Source organism: Scyliorhinus canicula, chromosome 15 (genome assembly GCF_902713615.1).
Source record: "Scyliorhinus canicula chromosome 15, sScyCan1.1, whole genome shotgun sequence".
NCBI classification, from domain to species: Eukaryota; Metazoa; Chordata; class Chondrichthyes; order Carcharhiniformes; family Scyliorhinidae; genus Scyliorhinus; species Scyliorhinus canicula.
This window is the reverse complement of record NC_052160.1, coordinates 15,031,482-15,054,333: the sequence shown is the minus strand read 5'-3', so window position 1 is coordinate 15,054,333 and position 22,852 is coordinate 15,031,482. Positions and strand designations below refer to the sequence as shown.

General features: G+C 46.6%; 1 protein-coding gene across 9 annotated transcripts in view; it reads right to left on the bottom strand.

The window, feature by feature from the left end:
* Positions 1 to 22,852, bottom strand: part of LOC119978086 (neuronal-specific septin-3-like) — a 400,144-nt gene that overhangs the window by 27,021 nt on the left and 350,271 nt on the right. For all 9 annotated transcript variants that reach the window (XM_038819476.1, XM_038819477.1, XM_038819481.1 and 6 more), the window contains 2 exons: positions 18,553 to 18,648; positions 8,307 to 8,403 (listed from right to left, as the gene is read on the bottom strand). In XM_038819476.1, coding sequence (XP_038675404.1) covers positions 8,307 to 8,403; positions 18,553 to 18,648 — 193 coding nt within the window. The remainder of the gene's footprint in view (positions 1 to 8,306; positions 8,404 to 18,552; positions 18,649 to 22,852) is intronic.

The following is a 22,852-nucleotide window of genomic DNA, read 5'->3' as shown; positions in this document are numbered from 1 at the left end:
CTAACTCCCTCAGTCACCAAACTCTCACTGTAGCACTCAAATGCCACAAGCTCAGCACTCCCTCAGTCACCAAACTCTCACTGTAGCACTCAAATGCCACAAGCTCAGCACTCCCTCAGTCACCAAACTCTCACTGTAGCACTCAAATGCCACAAGCTCAGCACTCAGTGCAAACAAAGTCTGCACTGTATCTAGCCCCTATTTATACTGTGACTCTAGCTTCTAAAAACTGGCCTAATGCAATTAACTAATTAACAAGCTCCAGCTGCAAGTAAGTCCAAGTAGAACCTTGTTTAAAGCTGATTCAAAATTCACCTTCTTATAGACCAAACAGCAACTTTTAAGTTAATTAACTAAATAAAAGAAATACTAGACTTTAAATAACCCTTATACTCCCTCAGTCACCAAACTCTCACTGTAGCACTCAAATGCCACAAGCTCAGCACTCAGTGCAAACCAAAGGGATAGAAAGCCATTGGTAACTCGTACAGCTTTGATTTGAACTCCAATACTGCACTTCGCAGTGGAGGGAGTAAAATCCCCCCTTTTGTTCTTTAAGTGAATTATTCTTGAGAGGGTCTGTAGTTTTGTTTGATTCTTCAATTTGCCACCTTTAAACACAAACCTATTCTAGAATGTTCTCGTGTGAGCTGGTGGCTCATGCGATTCAAAACTTCAGGCCTGTAAGACCTTTTCCAACTGGTTTTATTGATATGTATGCAGGATATTGCACGATCTGAGCATTTGGTTGGACCCGTCTCTCAGCTGTCCTCTCTGCTGCAGAGGTGTAAATAAAGGTAGTTCAGTAATGGCGGCCTGCAACACACAGCATGTGTTAGGGCGCGATCCTATGGCCATGCTGCACTGGAAAAGCAGATCGCCCGTGGCAAAGCGTGGTGGTTGAAAGCCAGGAGATACTGGTCCCGAGATCTACCCTGCTCCCAACGTCTTGCGAGATTCAACGCAATCTCGCAAGACGTTGTGATGTGCAAATACGCATATTAGAGCAAGGCAGTAATCCTCACTCTAACGTGCAAATTCCCAGGGTAGCTGAGGCTTTCAGGGTCCTCAGGCGAGCGCCGTTTGGTACTGGTTCCCACAAATGGGGACCAGACGGAACGGCACTCGTGGAGGTCTCCCAGGGGATCGGAGGTTCCCAGATGCATGCCCTTTGGGCAGGGTGGTGCTCTGGCACTGCTCGTGCCATCTGGGTATCCTGACAGTTCCAGCCTGACATGGGCATTGCCAGCCTGGCACCGCCAAGGTCGGGGATTATTTGGGTGGGTCTCGGAGATCGGAACGCCATTTAAAAATGGCGTCTCCATCTCTCGCTGCAATATTCTGGCGAGCAGAGCTCTCCATTATACAAAACGGGACTGCGTACGGCCTCGGCTGTGTGTTCCCCGTCCAGGCCCCTGATTCAATGTGAGTCATGTTGAATAGCCATGTGTTTCTTGGCATTGCGAGCGCTGGGAAACGCGCTAAACGCACTCGCTCGGGGACTTTGTTCCCTTTTGTAAGAATTGCACCCAAGTCTTACTCAATGTAATCCACAGCAGAAAGATGGCGTCGAGGATGGGGACACGGACCGATACATTTGGTTTAAAATAAATCAAATAGGAGATTAAGGATAAAGTAAATGTTTCCCTCACCATGATGATTGCAGATGCTTTTGAAGTGGTGTCACTGGTGCCAATGTTGCCCACAAGACCCAGGAACTATGAACTATTTTGAAATTAATGCTATTCTGTATGCAGATCTAGCGTGACAGATTGCATTGAGAGTTACATTCCATGAAAGGATGCATCGCCAAGTGAGAATGTGGCAGATTACATTCTCAAATTAAAGAAACTCTCTCGTTATTGTGGCACAAACTTGAAAAGCGACCTTGGAGACGTCCCTGGGTGATCTAAAGGGCAGTGCAATGTGGGCCAAACTTTTGAGTAAAGGCAATAAACTAAAATGGAAGAAGGCCTGCGATGGTGGAAATGGCAGAGCGGCAATTGCAAATGGCACGAACCAACAGGGGAATTCCATCAGATTTCAGTGAGATCCAGATCACAGCAGAGAAGTTCACAAGTCTCAGAGCCAAAATTTTAGATGCTTCCATTGCTGTGGTGGCCGACATTCCCAGTCAAAGTGCTGATCCTGTGGGAAGGTCGGTCATATCCAGACTGCAGGAGCACAGTAACGCTCCAGGTCCAGTTGAGGGGAGACAATTATGTAAGAAGAAAAATGGTCAGTTTCTAAACTGTGGTGAATGTAATATATGATATGATAATTCACACTGTCTTTGTAAGCGCAGTAACGCTATCCAGCCACTAGGGGGAGTAGCTCTGGGAGTACTCAGGAACTTGTACTGGGCTCCACCCTTGGCTCCGCCCACGATTCCTCCCCCTAGTGCTGCTGTATAAATACCCTTGTCCAGAGTCAGCCTGAGTTCACTACGAGTTCATCGACAGGTAACAGGCTGGCTCTGAAGTAAATCGATTAAAGCCTAGATTCATATCGGAAACACGTGTCTGGTGAATTGATGGTTCCATCATAAACTTATCACCAAATGTGAATTTATTATTTATAGATGGCAGTCAGTTCAGCTTAACTAGAATCAAATTCATGTCCTTCAGAGCCCAGCATTCCACTTGCTAACCTAGTCCTGTATTTAACTCCTGCCTTTCTGCATTGGATTGACAGATCGAGAGACTTCAGGGACACCCCTGTGATTGATGCTGGCCGTGTATTACACTGAATAAGACAGACATGCACAGCTACAGTCAGCGTTCTCGAACCAACGTTATTTACACCTCCTCAACAGAGAGGGCAGCAGAGAGGGCAGTATAACAAAATGCTCGGATCTTGCAATATACTCCAGTAGTAGTAAATTATCCCTTAAGTGGTTGTGGATCTGAGTGTGCCCAAGCCATAGGTTCTGCTTTCTTTCTGCTGCACAGTGTGTGCCAAAGGTCAAAGCTCGCGAACTATATTTACTTTTGATGAAATAGCTTTTCCGGTACGGGCTCCAAAACTGGAATAAATTGGTGCTGATCCGTCACCTCCTTGACTGCCATCTGTCAACCTGATCCATTTTAAACCTGTGCAACACATTATCTTAAAACATTTCTCGATTCCAAAACTGACAAGAGGAACAATCAGAACACTGGGGCACAATTTCCACAATTGCCCACACATATACTCTGCGTGAATGCAAAATTAGAGCATTTTACGAGGTTTTCTTTTTGTTCAAGGTATCAATGTTTTCATCAGGGTTTTGTTTCCCTGGAGACAGGGAAGCACCAGGTGATGTGCTCTTATTTGCCTCAAGGCCCAGATGGTGTGGTGTTGTTGTTCAGCAGGTATTGTTTGATGGGTTTTGTCTGGCCAATTCCATGGGGGTGGGTGGGGGAGAACAAAATAATGCTCACATCTTTCAAATCAGTGGAATTAATCTGCAGTCTATTTTAAAACACCCAAGGTGCAGTACAACAGTATTGCAAAGACAATTCTTGACAATCAGGAACGTGACGGCCAAGACTCACACAAAGTACTTCCAACATCACGGCAATTAAATAAAGGCTTACAACTTAAACGGTCGAGACAAATAGCTCAGTGCTCGTCCCAAACATAGCAAGGCAGAGAGCATTATTAAACCTGTCCACGGTCTTCATTTTATAGACTGGTTCGCGAATAAGGTTTCGTTCTGGCGTTAAGACGCGTCAGTTAATACTTCCCCAACGTGTCTGCTAAATATTGCTGACCACAACTGCAAATGTTCTGTGAGAAACAAATACAATGTCTGAATCCAGAGAATCCTTACTGTGCAATTGGAGGCCATTCAGCCCATCGAAAGGGTTTCATACCTCTGAAAGGGTACCCTAACCTAGGCCCACTAGCCTACCCGATCCGCGTAACCCCGCGTAAGCAAATCAGTGGAGAGAGAGCCAGAAAGAGAGAAAGAGGGAGAGAGGCCGAGAGAGAGCGAGAGAAGAGAGAGTCCTTGAACAGTGCGCGACAAGAGAGGGAACAAATGTGTCAGTGTTCCTTTTCAGAATAACTCCAACATTTTCTACAGTGCTCAATCGTAACACAAGAGGAGATGAGAGAGGCTGGATATTTCCTTGCTGTATGCACTATGTGTTTGTTTAGTATTAGCCACCCGTTAAGCAGTTTTTAAAAAATTGGCAGGGGTTTGAACACATTTCAAAAATACTGCACAGCAATAAAATTTCACAGTCAATAAGAAATGTGAGACCTTCACTTTAAACCGTTTGGATCTCTCATCCCTTTTAGCTTTCCTGTTGCTTTTAATGGTAATCGCTCCCAGGTGGATATTTAGTGAGTAAAGACCAGTTTGAACTGTTGTAACTGAAGCATCTTGAGCAGTGGTGGGAAACCTCCGGAGCTCAGGGGCCACATGCGGCCCACGTGACATTTTGAGTGGAATTCTCCGGCCGTTGGGATTCTCAGCAGCAGGATGACTGAAGTGATATGTAGCAAGGGCAAGTGAAGCGAGGCCCATGCTGATTGCTCACAACATTGACTGTCACAGCCGTGCGCTTCCCCCCTGCGTCCAATCACGTGTAAATATTGCTTTTGTTTTTACCACTTGAAGTTAATGATTAACTTTAAGTTACTATCGGAATCATTAACCATTTTCTATAACTTGTTATGAAATATTCACCGTGTATTAAATGTATTTAATCTTGTTTAAGGGCCATAGTTAGTGAACAAGTTGACTTCAATCTTGCGGCCCACTGAGATGAAGGGGCCCACTCACCATCCAAGGTTGCCCATCACTGATCTTGAGCATAGAAGGTTTTGATTTTGCGAATTAAGTTAATTTGTGGAACACGTAGATTTGTTTAGGGAAAGGCTCACTTCCTGGTTTAAAAGTCTTACTGTAACTTTGTTTTCTTTTTGCGCAGAGTTTGCAGCAGATTATAGCCGTGATGACACTTCAGAAGTACATCTTTTAGGGCAACACGGTGGCGCAGTGGTTAGCACTGGGACTGCGGCGCTGAGGACCCGGGTTCGAATCCCGGCCCTGGGTCACTGCCCGCGTGGAGTTTGCACATTCTCCCCGTGTCGGTGTGGATTTCGCCCCCACAACCCAAAGATGTGCAGGCTAGGTGGATTGGCCATGCTAAATTGCCCTTTAATTGGAAATAAAATAATTGGGTACTATAAGTTTTTTAAAAAAGAAGCACATCTTTGGCTGTTAAAGTGCTTTGGTATGTCCCAAGATCATGAAAGGTGCTATATAAATGTAAGTCTTCCATTTAGCTCAGCATGGTGAATGTTGGCACAGGTTTTGCACTGGGTCAAATCTGATTATCCAATCGTACGTGGCTGGTGATGGTCACACCGTGGCCAGGCTGCATTCTTCACTCTGTTTCTGAAAAGACATTCCGAGCAATCATAACAAATAACCGTGTCGCCTTGAGCGTCTATCATTGTGTCAAACCACAGAATCCAAACCACCCCTAAATTGCAGGATGAAGCCATTCGGCCCATCGAGTCTACACCGATCCTCCAAAAGGGCACCCTACCCAGGTCCACTCCCCATAAAGCTACCTAACCTGCAGATCTTTGGACAAAGGGGCAATTTAGCCTGGCCAATCCCGCTAAATTACACATCTTTGGAGTGAGGGAGGAAATCGAAGCACGCGGTGGAAACCCACGCAGACGCGGGGGGAACGTGCAAACTCCACGCAGTCACCTGAGGTCGGAATTGAACCCTGGTGCTGTGAAGCAGCAGTACTACCTAGGGTGCCACCCTATGGTGGTATTCAAACCTGAGCTAAGCATTGGCAACCGGCTCCATATATGGACATCCTAATCTGACCATCCTTGCTCTCAATCAAACAGGGGAGAATTCCTTGGGCTACTTTTCCTCTGTGGGCAGTTTTAAGGCTATGGGGAAAAAGTGTGGGGAGGTGGAACTGGCTCGAATAGCTCGCTCAAAGAGCCAACACAGGCACACTGTGCTGAATGGCCTTCTACTCTTTGAATCTACAACGATTCTGTAATATAGAGCAGAATTCTTCTTAAAAAATGACAGTGTCATGTTTGGCGAAAATCGGTGTGATTCCGGCTGGTCTTGCTGGCTCGATCCGGACCACAATTTTCAGGCACTTAGCATCTGAATCGCCCACCCCGGGGGTCATTGGACATCATACACTGAGTCATACTAAACAACTTTCTGATTTGGGACGTTGGCCTAATTTGTCATTGCTGGATATGTGGGGGAGTGGGACCAAACAGATTGTTCTTCTGAAAGAGCTGGCATAGACTCAATGGGCCAAATGGCGGCCTTCTGTGCTGCACTCTTCTGTACAAACCATACAAAGTTTGGAACAGCAGATTATTTATCATCGAAACTTCTGTAAAGAACCATCTGACACATCAGACTTCAACCGTTACCTGCTAATTGACCTGGGGTATATTCCTCCCATTTTCCAGAAAGTTCTAACAGTTCTTTTTCACACTGTAAGGAGGTTTATCATATTGGACAGAAATCTTGGCTGTTTGAAGCTATTTCACTGTGAACATTATGTGAAAAGTGCTCAAGTTTTATTCATATAATAGCTGGTTGAAGGAAACAGGTTAAGAGATCTGTTGCTTATTATGATGAATGTACAAATAATATTGTATATTCTGTTGCAGTCATGTTAGTAAAAACCCTGGTTTAAAATACACACCAGCAGTATGTCTGCTAAAGCTGTAATTAAGGAGTCATAAAAGGTAGGGCCATAATTCATTCCGACCACTTACTTGATTACAGATAAAGGTCTAATGGAATATTGTTATGATTGCTGGAGATTCCCTGGAAAGTAGATAATTTATGAGGAAGTGCTACTAAGTCATGGCTCAGCAGGCCATGTGACATCTTAGTGGGACACAGATGATGTAATTAATGGGATGAGCCAGGTCTGTGTGTAGCTTTTCAGTTTGATTTAGACTTTTAAGTTGAACAGCAGTTTTGTCAAATACTGTTAGGTTGAGCAGAAGTGTACTGAATCTGGTCTTGGAAGGAACTCTCTCCAAAGGTCTGCATAGCTAGGCCAGTAAACCGGTTTTGTTAACTTATGTATATGTAGCATTTGAACTGTATTATTGCTTAATTTGAGAGAGTAGTGATCATGGATAGTAAGTTTCAGTTTTTTCTTATATTTAAAAATTGTTTACCTGTTAATTCTAAAGCTACTTCTTTGATAGGAATGTGGTTAATTCTGAATTTGAATTAAAGTTTGTTTTACATAAAATATACCTATTGGTCAGGGTAATCACACCTGGGGTGAAGTATCCTTTCCTCAGTGTTTAACAAATTTAAAAAATAAAATTGCTTGTTGTTCTTGTCCTGTGTGTCCGGTATCCGAACATTATAGAGACTAATAAAGAATGTTTGAAACTAAAGCAATAGCGATCTATAGGTGGTGGTGGAGCTTGAATGACGAATGCACATTAAGTTTTTGTTAACAAGTTAATGTTGAAATTACACCGTGCGATATTAATTCGCATTAAATTCCTTTGCCTGCAGGACAGCATGGTGGAACAGTGGTTAGCACTGCTGCCTCAATACACCGACAACCCGGATCCGATCCTGGCCCCGGGTCACTGTCTGTGTGGAGTTTGCACATTCTCCCTGTGTCTGCGTGGGTTTCGCCCCCACAACCCAAAAATGTGCAGAGTAGGTGGATTGGCCACGCTAAATTGCCCCTTAATTGGAAAAAATAATTGGGTAATCTAAAATTTAAAAAAAAAGAATGACCGGAATTAGCTCCTTAACACATGGGAATGCAGGCGCTGGGATTTGAATAAATATTGCTCGTGGTAAATATTCAGGGTGGATAAACCAAAGATTTTAGTTTCTGCAGAGTCCCTTCGCATTGAAAGCCTTTTACTGGACAGGGTAATTACTCTGAGATTTGTGAATAGCCTTTCGGTAACATGCCTTTCGTGGGAATTGAAATGGAAAAAAGTCGGCGAGCCAGTTAAAAGGGAATGTTTGCTGTGCGCTCCAAATGGCTTTTCAAGTTTCACTGCAAAGCAGAGCTTCCAGCAACATACCAGGTGTGGCCAATGTGATGATCACACACTGCTGAATAATGTTGTCCACAATTTCTTCTTAAGTTATTGGCTGGTACAAAAATGTAACCAGCAGACAAATGTGGTTATTGCTCCTGAATACATAATTGCGCACTGAGGTTACTAATTACTTTCTATTTGGTAACATTACACTGTTTAAACTCAGAATTAAATTGGGTTTTGCCAACATCATAATTGATACATTCTCTTGTTCTTTTTACCTTCGATAATTCCCCACTTTGTTTTCCTGCCTAAAATCTTCTTCCCGTTCACTTGATGTTCCTGGTCAGTGCCGACGACTGCAAAGGGAATTTTTTCCTGTGGGAGAGAAGCCACAAGACCAGGTATTATTGTCAGCACTCACAAACAGCAACATGATAACAGCCAAGTAATGGGTTTGAGTGGTGTTGATTGTGGGGTAGGTCTTGGTCTGTGCAGCGGGAAGGACACACTCTCCTCTTTTCCACGCAGTGCCTCTGGGACCTTCCACAAGGGGGCAGAGGGGGCATGAGTCTCACATCTCATCGAAAAGCTGGCACCTCGACGGTGAACACTAACGACCCCAGTACAGTACTTCACCAGAGTGGCAGCCTGGACGATGTGCTCAAATCCCTATTTAGACCCACAATCATCTTCCTCAAAACTGTGAGCGCTGCCCTCTGAGCCATACTGAGCATTTCCAACAGCAGAGGAGAAAGAGGAACAACAAACAAATTCTTCAATCTACCCAAGCCCAAGGATGTGCGGGTCAGGTGGACTGGCCATGTGAAATTTCCATTTAAGAGTCCAAAGATGTGTAGGCTATGGGGATAGGGCGCGAGTTTGGGCCCAATGGGGTGCTTTTTCAGCAGGTTGGTGCAGACTTGATGGGCTGAATGGCCTTCTTCTGCGCTGTACAGATTCTCTGGATTTCAACATCTCCCCAGTTCAGTCAACCTTTCTTCGTTGCAGCTATTTGGCCTTACGGTAGGAGCACTGCTGACGTGGCAAAAAATAGTTGCTTCAAATGAGGAGACTAGTAATTGTTTATAATAAACACAGTGGAGTTTAATCGCTCTAAAAATTGGGGGCTGGTTCAGTTCAGTGGGCTAGACAGCTGATTTGTGATGCAGAGTGGGGCCCACAGTCCGGGTTATTTCCCGTGCCGGCTGAGGTTATCCATGAAGGCCCTGCCTTCTCAACCTTGCCCCTTGCCTGAGGTGTGGTGATCCTCAGGTTAAATCACCACCAGTCAGCCCCCCCCCCCCCCCCCCCCCCCCCCCCCCGCTCCCCTCAAAGGGGAAAGCAGCCGATGGTCATCTGGGAGTCTGGCGACTTCACACTTTTATCACAATTGCAACATTATAAATCTGCCCGAAAAGAACTTGTTTATAATTTCCCTTGTTCTGATGTGATAAATGACAATGTCCCAAATTACATCATACGTACACAAATCTATAAGGGAACTCAAAGACATGCACCTCCAACAAAAAAAGTAACTTGATTAGCAGTTATGTGCAGTGAGTCATAGTGCTGGTCATTTTTTAAAAGTTATTTCCCTATTATGTTACTCCATCTCCCTTCTGTCCCCATTTGTAATATTAGCTGAGTGAACATTTACAGCACTGAAGCAGGTTATTCAGTCCATCCTGTTGCCTCTTTGCGAAAACATTCCAAACTGAATCCCACTGCACCGCTCTCCCCACGGCCCTGCATCTCCCTCAGCTTCAAATACTCATCCACATTTTTCTCTTGAAAGCGGCAATGTCTCCACCTCAGCCAGCCCCCTGTGGCAAAGCGCAGGTTGGCAGCCATTTTAATTCTCCACCTTGCTTTCACACTGGCATCTGTTCTTGCAATGCTCCAATGAAGCTCAGCGCAAGCTCAGGGAACAGCACCTCACCTTTCAATTTGGCTCTTTCGGCGTCTGGATTCAACGTTGCGGTCACCAATTTCAGATGAGATCTGTTCCCCCCCCCCCCCCCCACCTCCACATACACCAAGTTGTCTCTGTTTCTTATTGCCTGTGTCAAGCTTTTTAAAAAATAAAGTTAGAGTACCCAATTTGTTTTCCAATTCAGGGGCAATTTGGCGTGGCCAATTCACCTGCGCTGCGCATCATAGATCATCATAGAATTTACAGTGCAGAAGGAGGCCATTCAGCCCATCGAGTCTGCACCGGCCCTTGGTAAGAGCACCCTACTTAAGCCTATGCCTCCATGCTATCCCCATAACCCAGTCACCCCACCTAACCTTTTTGGACACTAGGGGCAATTTTTCATGGCCAATCCACTGAACCTGCACATCTTTGGACTGTGGGAGGGAATCGGAGCACCTGGAGGAAACCCACGCACACACATAGACTACTGAGCGAAACCAGCCCCCAATTTTAAGAGCAGTTAAACTCCACTATGTTTATTATAATCATTTACTAGTCTCACATGGGGAGAACGTGCAGATTCTGCACAGACAGTGGCCCAAGCCAGTAACTGAACCTGGGACCCTGCAGCTGTGACCAACTGTGCTAACCACTGTGCTACCGTGCAGCCCACGGGTTGACCACAGCTTTTTGGGTTATCGAGCCGAGCCCCACGCAGACACAGGGAGAATGTGCAACACCTGTGTCAGTCTCAATGTTGCTTTTCACATTTTTTGCCTTTGGAGACAGCTGTTCATTGTTCTGTTACCCACTCTCTGGCCAAATCTTTTGTCCCTTTATTACAACCATCATCACTCTCTTTGCCTTTCGCAACATGAAACTATTTTGTCAGTATTCTCTCCCACCCTCCAAATTTCCATTTTGCTCTTCATGTCCCTTCCCCCATCCCTTCACTTTCCTGAACTCTATCTCGTTTCCCTATTTCCTCAGTTCTGGGAAACGTCCTCAATCTGAAAAGGTAAGCTCTGGTTTAACATAGAAAAATAGAACACACAGTGCAGAAGGAGGTAATTCGGCCCATCGAGTCTGCACCGACCCACTTAAGCCCTCACTTCCACCCTAGCCCCGGAACCCAATAACCCCTTCCTAACCTTTTTGGACACGAAGGGCAATTTATCATGGCCAATCCACCGACCCTGCACGTCTTTGGACAAAATAGTTTCATGTTTTTCTTTCCATTGATACTGCCGAACCTGTTGAATATCTCCAGCATTTTCTGTTTTGATTTTAGATTTTTAAATGATGGGTATTTACCGCACAACCTCAACTTTCTGCTCATGACATGGCTTCCTAGACATAATGATCACTTACGCAAAACGTGTGGCTCTGATTGTGACAAACACAGAGACATTTATTTTTAACCTGATTTTAATCAGGTTAAGTTAAGACATTAACTGACAATGTCCATGAGGACTGACTGTTGTATGTTGGATTGAAACAAGAAGCAGTTTTAATGTGCTCACCCCAGAATAATTGTAAAACCATTGTTCTGTCTGTGACATTATACAAATGTACGGTATGAGAAGTGTTGATGCTATGTTAAGCCTAGCCACTAGAGGGAGCGAAGGGATAGTACTATAAATTGCACTGGCTCTTAAACTGATGGGAGGAGATTAGACTGGAGCTGACAAAGATAAGGGGCGGGATTCTCCACGGTCGGAGCCCACCGATTGGCGGGCCGGCCTCTCTGGCTGGCGGTCTTTCTTCCGCGCCGGCCCCTGTAGTCCTGCGCCATGTTGCGTTGGGGCTGGCGTGTTGAAGGAAGCCGCTGCGCATGCGCGCTTTGGCGCCACTGCGCACGCGCGGATCCCGCGGCGCCCATTTGACGCCGGGATCAGCAGCTGGAATGGCGTGAACCGCTCCAGTGCCGCGCTGGGCCCCTGTAGGGGCCAGAATTGCTGATCCTGAGGCTGTGTTGTCGACGGCATTTCCGACGGCGTCAATACTTAGCCTCAGGATCACAGAATCCCGCCCAAGGTTCATAGTGTATTGCAGAGTTAGTTAATATATAATAGTTAATTAGGAGATAGAAATAGTGTAGTTTAATTCTTACATGTATGTTTGCTATTCAGAATAAAAGTCGAACTCCAATTTAGTAGTGTTAATAAAATGTGTTTAGTTCTTCAAGAGAGCTTTGTGTATCTTTGTGATCACTACGCCTTCCATCCTGGAAACCCCTCACAAAGATCACCACACTGCCCAGAGTGATCTTTGACAACTGTGCAACTATTGGTGCAATTACAGCTCACATAATAACTTGAGAGAGGGTTCCAGAGGCATTCTCAAAACAGCAAGCATCCTTTTGTGCTTGATACAGCATAGATGTCTGACAGCCTCGTGAAGGGTATACATTTTGCTTTTGTCTATCTGCGCGCATGGCTTCAAAGGGGTTTCTGAGAGTGACTGCGCTTCATAAAAGCCTAATTGGCTGTAAAGTATTTGGAGGTATCCGGAGGTTCTGGAATAGTGCCGTCTGAATGCTGAAGTAAAAACAGAAAATGCTGCAAAACCTCAGCAGGCCAGGCAGCACCTGTGGAGAGAGAGGAACAGAGCTGATGGGGCGATTTCGCCGCTTCCCCAGTCGCGTGTTTCTCAGCGACGCAGAGTCGTTGGAGGCGGGAATCTCCGTTCCTACCGCTGGCCAATGGGATTTCCCATTGTCGGCACCCCACACCGTCGGGAAAAACCGCGGGCGGGGTTTCACAGCCGGCGGAACGGAGAATCCCGCCGGCGGAGAATTCACCCCAATATTTCAAGCCCGTATGACTCTCCTTCTTCAGAAGGTGAAGACTCTGAAGAGGAGTCATACCGACTCAAAATGTCTGTTTCTCACTCCCTGGATGTTACCCGGCCGGCGGGAGATTTCCCAGCATTCTCTGTTTGTATTTTATATTTCCAGCACCCACAGTATTTTGTTTTTGTTTTACCATCTCAATGCTATTCTTTCTCTTCAGTTGTAAAGTACATTTAGAGCACACAAGCTTCAACGCAGCAGTCCCTTTCAAAGCTATGGCAGGGACAGCTGGCTCCATGTAAGGCTGACAGCAAACAATTATGTACAGTTACGATCAGGCCCAGTGTTACTGTTGAGTTTAGTGACAGAAATATGACTTTATTTTATAATAAAGTGAGCAATAGCTATGGTTTGTGTATTACTTTATGCAGTCTGTCTTGGCAACTGTTTACTTATCAACATATTGTTAATATAAATCTATTTGGTAGTTTATAGACAAGAGTCAGAGTTTCACAGAGGGTTTATCCTACTGCTTTGTCAAAGTAAAGGAGATGATATTACCCAGTAATCCATATTCAGTAACAAAGATTTCCGTTCGACACACTGGGCTCACTAGAATTATCTAAATATTGGGCGCACTTCATGCAGAATCTAATCTGGCATAGGGAGTGGGTTGGGAGGCGAGGATGAGGATGTAGAATCAGGAAGGAAGGTGGGGGCTGGAGTGCCCAGTGTTTTCCCGACTACGTCCAATTTACTTAGTGGCAGGAAGTTTCAGGGAAAGCCTTTCTGCTCAGAGGCCAATTGAGGCCCATGAGTTACCAGTTCAGGGTCACTCTCTACGGCTTCGGTGTATGGTTCCTCCCACTGACCCTGTGGCCCACGGAGGTCACTCCGAGTAGTGAGGGCTGCCCCACAAGAAAATGCACTCCTGGCCTCACCAATGACCACAGACCCCCCCCCCCCCCCCCCCCCCCCTGCTCAAACTCATCCACCCACCCTGAAGCCTGACTCCCCTGACCCCAGAAAGCCTGGCCCTACCCATCTGGGTTCCGGGACCTGCTCTGGTCTTGCTTTCCTGGGCTGGTCCACCGGAGGCACTGCTGGGACAGAAGAGCTGCTGACCGTCCAATTGATTGGCTACTCTTGGAGGATCCCCGCCCTTAATAAACAGGAGCCCCGATGCCAGGCCGCTCATGGCCCAACGGCCAGAGATTTGTGAATATCCAAGGTGAGATAGTCACCGGCTGTTTGGCCTGTCATCAAAGCCAAAGTTCAAGCATTAAATTCAGCCCCATGTCTTGTACAGATAGAGGTCCAGTTTCTGAGAGTGCTCTTTGGTACGGAAAGGTAAGAGACGGAAAAAGCAGTGAAATGCTCTCGGATACTGAGACTCACCCTTGGCGTTTGCATGCAGCTCAGCCCTGGTTTGTTTACCACTTTCCCAGCCAATCCCTTGCTGGACCCCTGATTCTCACAGATAAAAGGAAAGAGGGAATTTATTTTTGTGGTGTCATATTTAATTGGAGCCAGGAGTATAAAACGCGAGGCCCACAATAGCACGGGTTTCTGAAGCCTTTGGGTCTCCAGAGATTCATACTTTAGACTGTAATATGTGGCACCGACTGATGGCTGTACCGTGTGTTTCCAATTGATGGCTCGTTGCAAGCTGTGGTTTCGTGGTAATCGCAATTGCATACTTGATCTCAAGTTACAAAACTTCCTTTTAACTATTAAAGCACCCTGCATTGCAACGAGTTGATGCTCTAAGATTAAAACGCGGTGCTTCACGGTAATAGGCATCTGCACCACCGCCTTCCGCTGGCCCAGGACCCCGGGAGGAGCCTGAGGAAATCCCGCCTGTCGATGATCCTGATGGCGGGATCAAGGCAGCTCCTGGGTTGGTTGGTGGGCCCGTGTCGGCCGTCTCACTCAGTGTGGGCAGGATTCGGGCCCGGAGGGCGACTATCCGAAGGCTGTCAACCGCCCAGAGTCGGGAGCGCAGGGTGCACGAGACGCTCTGTAGCGGGGTGTGGGTCTCACTCGTGCCTGACTATGTCACCCCTCACCCCCTCTGGGCAGCTCCCAGAATTTGGCACATCATCATTGAAGGTTCTTTTGTTTTTCTGCCTCTGTAGATAGTTCAGGTAGTGCCCCATTGGGCCCCTCCTTCACCAACACCCCGACTCCCTCCCTCCCCACCACCCTCCTTTCCCCTCTCTCCCCCCCTTCCTTTCCCTCCTGTCGGTACAAAGGTGAGGGTATCTGGTCTCTCCAGCGCAAAGCTTAGTGCTTGCACCATTTGTGTTTTGTAGAAACGTGTTGTGAACTGTTTTAATAATCAGAATATCCTATCAACCGTTCCCATACATTGGTACTGAGGGGAGGGTACTCTATTTCTCCAACACAAAATGAGTTTTTGTACCGTTTGGCCTTGTATATATTTTTTACTGTTTTAATAAAAAGATATGGCCAATCCACCTAACCTGCACATCGTTGGATTGTGGGAGGAAACTGGAGCACCTGGAGGAAACCCACACAGACATGGGGAGAACGTGAAAAGCAAAGATGGCGCTGGAGCGAGGCGACTCTCTGCAAGCTCTCCCCAACAGATCCACTTTTAACTTAACTTCCATGTACTGAATGATCTGCTGAGCTGCTCGCAGAAAAATACTTTTCACTGTACCTCGGTACACGTGACAATAAACAAATCCAAACCAATCCAAAATTCCACACAGACAGTGACCCAAGGGCGGAATTGAACCTGGGTCCCTGGCGCTGTGAGGCAGCAGTGCTAACGACTGTGCGACCGTGCCGCCCCGAAATATCATCTGCAGCACATGCCAAATCCTGAGTCAAAGTATGCTTCCTGGTAATATTTCCCATCGTAAATTCCTCTGATACATATAGTGGCTGCGTAAAGCTTTCTTGCTGTAATTCACCCTTGTGCCAGTGGTGGCACTGTTTTGAGGGAGGGCCCACTGTGCTTTGCAGAGGCAGTTTCCCATTATAAATTGGAACATTGAAGTTTATAATGGAGCAAGTTGACGGTAAGTGCAAGATTTATAATGTTAATTGGCGCGTTGCTCAATTGTTATTTTAAAGCCTTGGGGCACCAATTTTGAAGGCTGTTTAACAGAAATTTCTGCTTGCCTTCACTTGTTATGTCAATGCAACCAACTCAAGCATGTTTGAAATAAATGGCTCATTTCCCCTGTCATGCTACTTTACTCATTGAACTAATATTTAATGTGCTAGTTATGATACTTTATATTGGCACCAGTCCCGACAACTCGAACAAAGTGCTCGAGAGACCTGACCGAGGCTCCCAAGTCCCTAAAGGGCCGTATTAGCTCACAGCGTTCTGCAATGTTGAGGCTCGGAATGAGTGCCGCCATCATTAATCAGAGAGTAGAGTTCGCCTTTCACAACCCTGCAGAATTAAAAACAGGGGCCCTTAACGTCCGGGTTCCCCAGGGTCGCATTTCGGGGGAGGGTACCCCTATGAAATCCCACTAAAACCTTCCCACACAAGGGTTTACCTGGCAGCTGCCCAGACGTGCTAACTTCCTCTGGGTTGGGGACCGCCGACAGAAGTGATTTAAATTGCGACCTTTGAATGGTTCTGGTCAGTTTTACCCTGATATTTCACTTCCTCCAAAACGATTGATGATTTAGTGGCATAGCCATTCAGGTGCGTTTGACACTCCTGTTGCAATACAGTAGGGCACACAGCCAAGGCAATTATTCCAGCACAGGGCCATAATTAGGATCAGCACTGAATTTTTACTGCACGGAAGGAGGCCATTCGGCCCACCGTGTCCGTACTGGTTCTCCCAATGAGCAATTCAGCTACTGCCGTTCCCCTGCCTTTTCCTCATTTTCAGGGTATAGCCTAATTCCGGATTCGGCCTGGTTTGTACGTTCATTTTCAATGAGATATTGGCATGAAGTGATGCATTGGTGCACTGGCAATGCCTAAATCCTCCTAATATTTAAACTGCACCTTTTTGATTGGACTTCACGCCAGCAACACTGATCAATTCTTCCGGGGCCCGTATACCGATGCATTCTGCTTTCAATGCTTCACACAGACACGCCCCAACGTGAGGCACTCTATTCACTGCTCTCAGCCCCAAATTTGGATCAGGAGGCAACACGTTTATGATACTGTGGGTCAATTCGCAGCCCCAGAACAACAGTCGCGGCTGCGGCAGTAGGAGTCCAGGGCAATGTCAGTGAGCACCGTTGTTAAGAGGCCTGCAGGACAGAACAGCTGTCAGGGTAGATGCTTCGATGTGTCACTCAGCTTATCCATTGTTAGCTTCAATGTAAATAGGCTCAAGGTAGGTAGAGAAACAATGCAAGGTGCTGAGGTATGACATCCAGTCCAGCCATTTAACAGGCAGGCACGTCCGATGTTGTGGCCGCCACATCAAGAAAGGGCCACCTCAGCCAGTTAAATAGTTGCATTTATGTAGCACCTTTCACCACCTCAGGAAATCCCCACGCACTTTCCAACCCTTGGAAGTGCGGTCACTGTAGCAATGTCGGAAAAGCAGTAGTTGATTTGTGGGCGGCATGGTGCACAGTGGTTAACACTGCTGCCTCACAGTGCCAGAGACCCGGGTTCGACTGGGTGACTGCCTGTGTGGAGTTTGCACGCTCTTCCCGCATCTGCGTGGGTTTCCTCTAGTTGCTCTGGTTTCCTCCCACAGGCCAAAGATGTGTAGATTAGGTGGATTGGAAATGCTAAATTGCCCCAGGTGGCATTATGAGGATAGGGTGGGGGATTGGGCCTAGGTAGGGTACTCTTTCAGAGGGTCAGTGCAGACTCTATGGGCTGAATGGCTTGCTTCTGCACTGCACGGATTCTATGGTTGTGCGCAGCAAATCCCACAAGCAGCAACGAGATAATGAGCAAATAATCTGCTTTAGTGGTGTTGGCTGAGGGACAACCGTTGACCAGACATTTTTTAAAAAATTATAAAAAGACAAAAAAAGACTTTAAAAAAATAAATTTAGAGTACCCAATTCATTTTTCCAATTAAGGGGCAATTTAGCATGGCCAATCCACCTACCCTGCACATCTTTTGGGTTGTGGGGGCGAAACCCATGCAAACACGGGGAGAATGTGCAAACTCCACACAGACAGTGACCCAGAGCCGGGATCGAACCTGGGGCCTCGGCGCCGTGAGGCTGCTGTGCTAACCCACGGCGCCACCGTGCTGCCCAAAAATAGACTTTTTAAACACTTCAAAATAATGCTTGGGATCTGTCACATCGTGTTCGAGAGGGCAGGCAGAGCCTTGGTGTAAGGTCTCTTTTCAAAGATGACACCTCGAGTGGAACAGTGCACTCCTAGTCCTGCAGTAGACTGCCTGCCTAGGTCTCCTGCTCAAATCGTTGGACTGGGGCTTTGAGCCATGACCTGCTGACCCAAGAGATGAGGACACTACTAACTGAACCATTGGCTGAAAGCTTCCAGGTACAGGAAGAGCATGTGAGGGCAGAATCATAACATGGCCTTAGAGCTTTCGGACCTTATGAGGAGGATCTAGTGTGGGAAGGGAATTATTTTCTATCCGCGAGATGGAGTCAGTCTCCTTACTTCCCTGTTGTTTTTGACACGGAGGAACAAGTGGAGGAAAACGCTTCGGAGGAATGTACAAAACAGCCTGTTAACAAATGCAAAGAACAACCTGGGTACATCGGATGTAATGAACCATGATTCAATTGCCCAGTGGGATGTACTGCACCGTGATTCAATTACCCAATACTGTGCTCCTATTGAAGATATTTTATACACACTTACTCTTACTGTATCATTTAATAATTTGTCCTCAGGATCTTCATCAAACTCTGTCTGCGGGTAAACGCTAATGGAATAATTTCTCAGGTCTTGTCGAATCTGAAAAATCAATGAAAAAGGCCGAGATTAAAAGGCTGCTGGTGTGGGAGGTATTCAGGCGGAGTAATTACTGTCACATTCACTGGTGCTGGTAGTGAGTTTCTGCTCGTGACAATGCCAGCTCCAGCTTACATTGAGCCCAATGCTTTCAGTGTAAGAAAGCACGAGCCAAGTGTGGAAAACCAGGGCAAAGGACAAGAAAGGTTTACGAGATTTACGAAGCTCCAAGACATGACAAGTGTAATCATTTTACAAAAAATGTGACACGGACGTGCGATCATCTGGAAGGTGGAGTTGTGTAAAAATGCTGCATTACACAGAGCACTTCGGGGACATAGGATGCGAACTGGACCTAAACATGATAAATGATTATATACAGGGTATGATAGGAGGAAAGTTGAACATTGGGGGAAATGCATTTCCATGAGCCAAGTGTCCTGTCTCAATTCACACTGCTCTTTTGTTTCAGGGAAAGTTGGCCACCAGTTATTTCAGGAATGAGGGATCTTACCTACAGGGCTAGGTCGGAGAAGCTGGAATTGTTCCCTTTGGAGCAAAGGAGGTCGAGGGGCGTCCAACAACGGTGTGCAAGACTACGACGGTTTTGGACAAGGTTGTCCCTATCAGATGATGGAACAAGGAATAGGATAGACAGATTGAATGTTTCAAGCGAGAGATGCAGGATTGGGGGTACGGTGATTGGTGGCGGTGGTGAGGGGAAATGGGGGCCGTTGTGACTATTTCACGCAAGAAGTGGTGACGATCTGGGACCCGCTGCCTGTGGGATGGTGGCAGTGGGGACAATCAAAGGTTTCGGAATGAAATGGGACCAGCAGGTGAAGAGAATATACTTGTAGGGCGACAGCAATGGAACGGGGTGGGGAATGGGATTGATTGGAACCTGGCACGGAGAGCTGCCGTTAGTGGTGGGTCAGATGGCCTTACCAATCCTCCCAAGATTGGCCATGAATTGAAGATCAATCTGCAGGATGCTGTTGAATGCAAACCTGGAGAAAAATCTGGACAATACAAAAGATTTTTGAAACAATTTTACTTGAAGATTTCTTTCCAGGTGTAAAAATATTGAAAATGGGCAAGAAAAGAATCTTTGGCGGACAGTCAAGGATCATCGACTTTGATAATGAGCCTTTATGCTTTCCAGTTGGTGTAGGAAGGCAATGCGTCACAGGGATGGGTGTGTTGGCCGACAAAGGGACTGTGCTCACGGTTGAAATTCTAGGCCATCGTTCCTGGCAAAGCGGGATCATTTCAGATGCATGCCAATGTCAGTGTGTGAGGGCACCCTGATCTGCCTGGCACCCCTCCTCCAGTCTTCCCCTACTTCTGAGCACACTGGTGTCAACAACAGCATCAGGGTTACAAAAATTGAGATATCTAGCATAAAGGTACATGAAGGCTTAAATACTGGGTGAGAGGGCAGCAGGGTGGCGCAGTGGGTTAGCACTGCGGCCTCACAGCGCTGAGGGACTGGTTTAGCACAGGGCTAAAGAGCTGGCTTTTAAAGCAGATCAAGGCAGGCCAGCAGCGCGGTTCAATTCCCGTACCAGCCTCCCCGAACAGGCGCCGGAATGTGGCGATTAGGGGCTTCTCACAATAACTTCATTTAAAGCCTACTTGTGACAATAAGCGATTTTCATTGATTTTTTTCATTCTCCTTGGTTCGATCCCGGCTCTGGGTCACCGTCCGTGTGGAGTTTGCACATTCTCCCCATGTTTGCGTGGGTTTCACCCCCACAACCCAAAAATGTGCAAGCTAGGTGGATTGGCCACGCTAAATTGCCCCATACTCGGAAAAAATGAATTGGGTACTCTAAATTTTAAAAAAAATAATACTGGGCGAGGGAGTGTGGGGGTGGTGCAGGGTAGGGAGAATGTGCGGTTTCCTCCCACAGTCCAAAGATGTGCGGGTTAGGTGGATTGGCCATGCTAAATTGCCCGTAGTGTCCTAATAAAAAAAGTAAGGTTAAGGGGGGGTTGTTGGGTTACGGGTATAGGGTGGATACGTGGGTTTGAGTAGGGTGATCATGGCTCGGCACAACATTGAGGGCCGAAGGGCCTGTTCTGTGCTGTACTGTTCTATGTTCTATGTTCTAGTCCTATTTTATGAAAAATATTTTCCAACTGGGAGCAATCTGTGGGTGGAGTCAGAGAATATTGGTAGGGTGTTAAACGAATACTTCACATTGGTCTTCATCCAAGAGAATGAGAATGTAGGTATGGAACTCAGGGAGACAGACTGTGAGGCTCATGGGCAAACTGACATAGGGAGCGACAAGGGATTGGAAGGGTTGGCAGGGTTAAAAGTGGACACATCTCCAGGCCTGGATGAATTGTGTCCCAGGCTGCAGTGGGAGGCGAGGGAGAAGGCTGCAGGGGCTCAGACCCAAATGGTTAAATCCTTTGTGGCCACGGGGGAGGTGCCAGATTACTGGAGAACAGCTATTGTGGTTCCAATATTTAAGGGTTGTAGAGATAAGCCAGGGAACTTGTGTGTCTCACATCAGTGGTGGGAAACTATTGGGAGGAAATTCTGAAGAAGAGAATCTATCTGCACTTGGAGAGGCAAGGTTTGATCAGGGATGGTCAGCATGGCTTTGTCAGAGGGAGGTCACCCTAACAAATCTGATTACATTTTTTGTGGAGGTGGCCCGGTGTATAGATGTGGGTAGTGCAGTTGATGTAGTTAATATGAATTTCAGCAAAGCTTTTAACGAGGTCCCACATGGGAGACTTATGAAGGCGGCAAATGCACATGGGAGACAGGGTAATTTGATAAGGTGGATTAAACATTGTTGTAGGAGACAGAGGGTGATGACGGACACCTGCTTTAGCGACAGGAAGCCAGTGGCGTACACAAGGGTCTGTGCTGGGTGCCCTATTATTTGCCATTTATATAAATGACAGATGACTATGTGGGGGTAGGATCAGTAAATTTGCAGATGACACAAAGATTGGCCGGGTGGTTAACAGTGAAGTTGAATTTCTTGGGTTACAGGAAGATATAGACGGGATGGTCAAATGGGCAGATAAGAGGCAGATGGAATTTAACCCTGAAAATGTGTGAGGTGATACACTTTGGAAGGAGTAATTTAACAAGGACGTATTCAATGAATGGCATGACACTGGGAAATTCCAAGGAAGAAAAGGACCTTGGCCTGTTTGTCCATGGTTCTCTGAAGGCGAGAGGGCAGGTTAATAGGCTGGTGAAAAAGGCACGTAGGACATTGGCTTTATCAATTGAGGCATTGATTACAAAAGCAGGGAGGTTATGTTGGAGTCATATAGAACTTTGGTGAGGCCACAGTTGGAGTTGTGTGCGCAATTCTGGTCGTCACATTATAGGAAGGATGTGATTGCACTGGAGGCGGTGCCATTTAAGCTGGCTTGTAAAGCAGACCAAGGCCAGCAGCACGGGTTCAATTCCCGTATCAGCCTCCCCGAACAGGCGCCAGAATGTGGCGACTAGGGGCTTTCCACAGTAACTTCATTTGAAGCCTACTTGTGACAATAAGCGATTTCCATTTCCAGAGGAGATTCACCAGGGTGTTATCTGGGGTGGAACATTTAAGATATGAAGAGAGGTTGTTTGCGTTGAAGCAGAGAAGACTGAGGGGTGACCTGATCGAGGTGTACAAGATTATGAGGGACATGGACAGGGTGGGTAGGGAGCAGTTGTTCCCCTTAGTTGAAGGGTCAGTCACGAGGGGACACAAGTTCAAGGTGAGGGGCCAGAGGTTTAGGGGGGGATTTGAGGAAAAACCTTTTTACCCAGAGAATGATGACGGTCTGGAATGCACTGCCTGGGAGGGTGGTAGGGGCGGGTTGCCTCACATCCTTTAAAAAGTACCTAGGTGAGCACTTGGCACGTCACAATATTCAAGGCTATGGGCCAAGTGCTGGCAAATGGGATTAGGTTGGCAGGTCAGGTGTTTTTCTTCCGCCGGTGCAGACTCAAAGGGCTGAATGGCCACTTCTGCACTCTATTATTCTGTGATTCTGTGAACTGATTGTTTCCAACCAACAAAAAGTTCCATTAAAAGAAACAACCTCAAAGATTTTTTTCCTTTATTCCGGACAGAATGAACACAGGCCAAACCAACAACAAAGGCAACTATTTCTATAAAGCTGCAGAAGAATGTGTCTTTAAAACACCAAAATCCCAGGTGTGAGCCAATTGTGGATT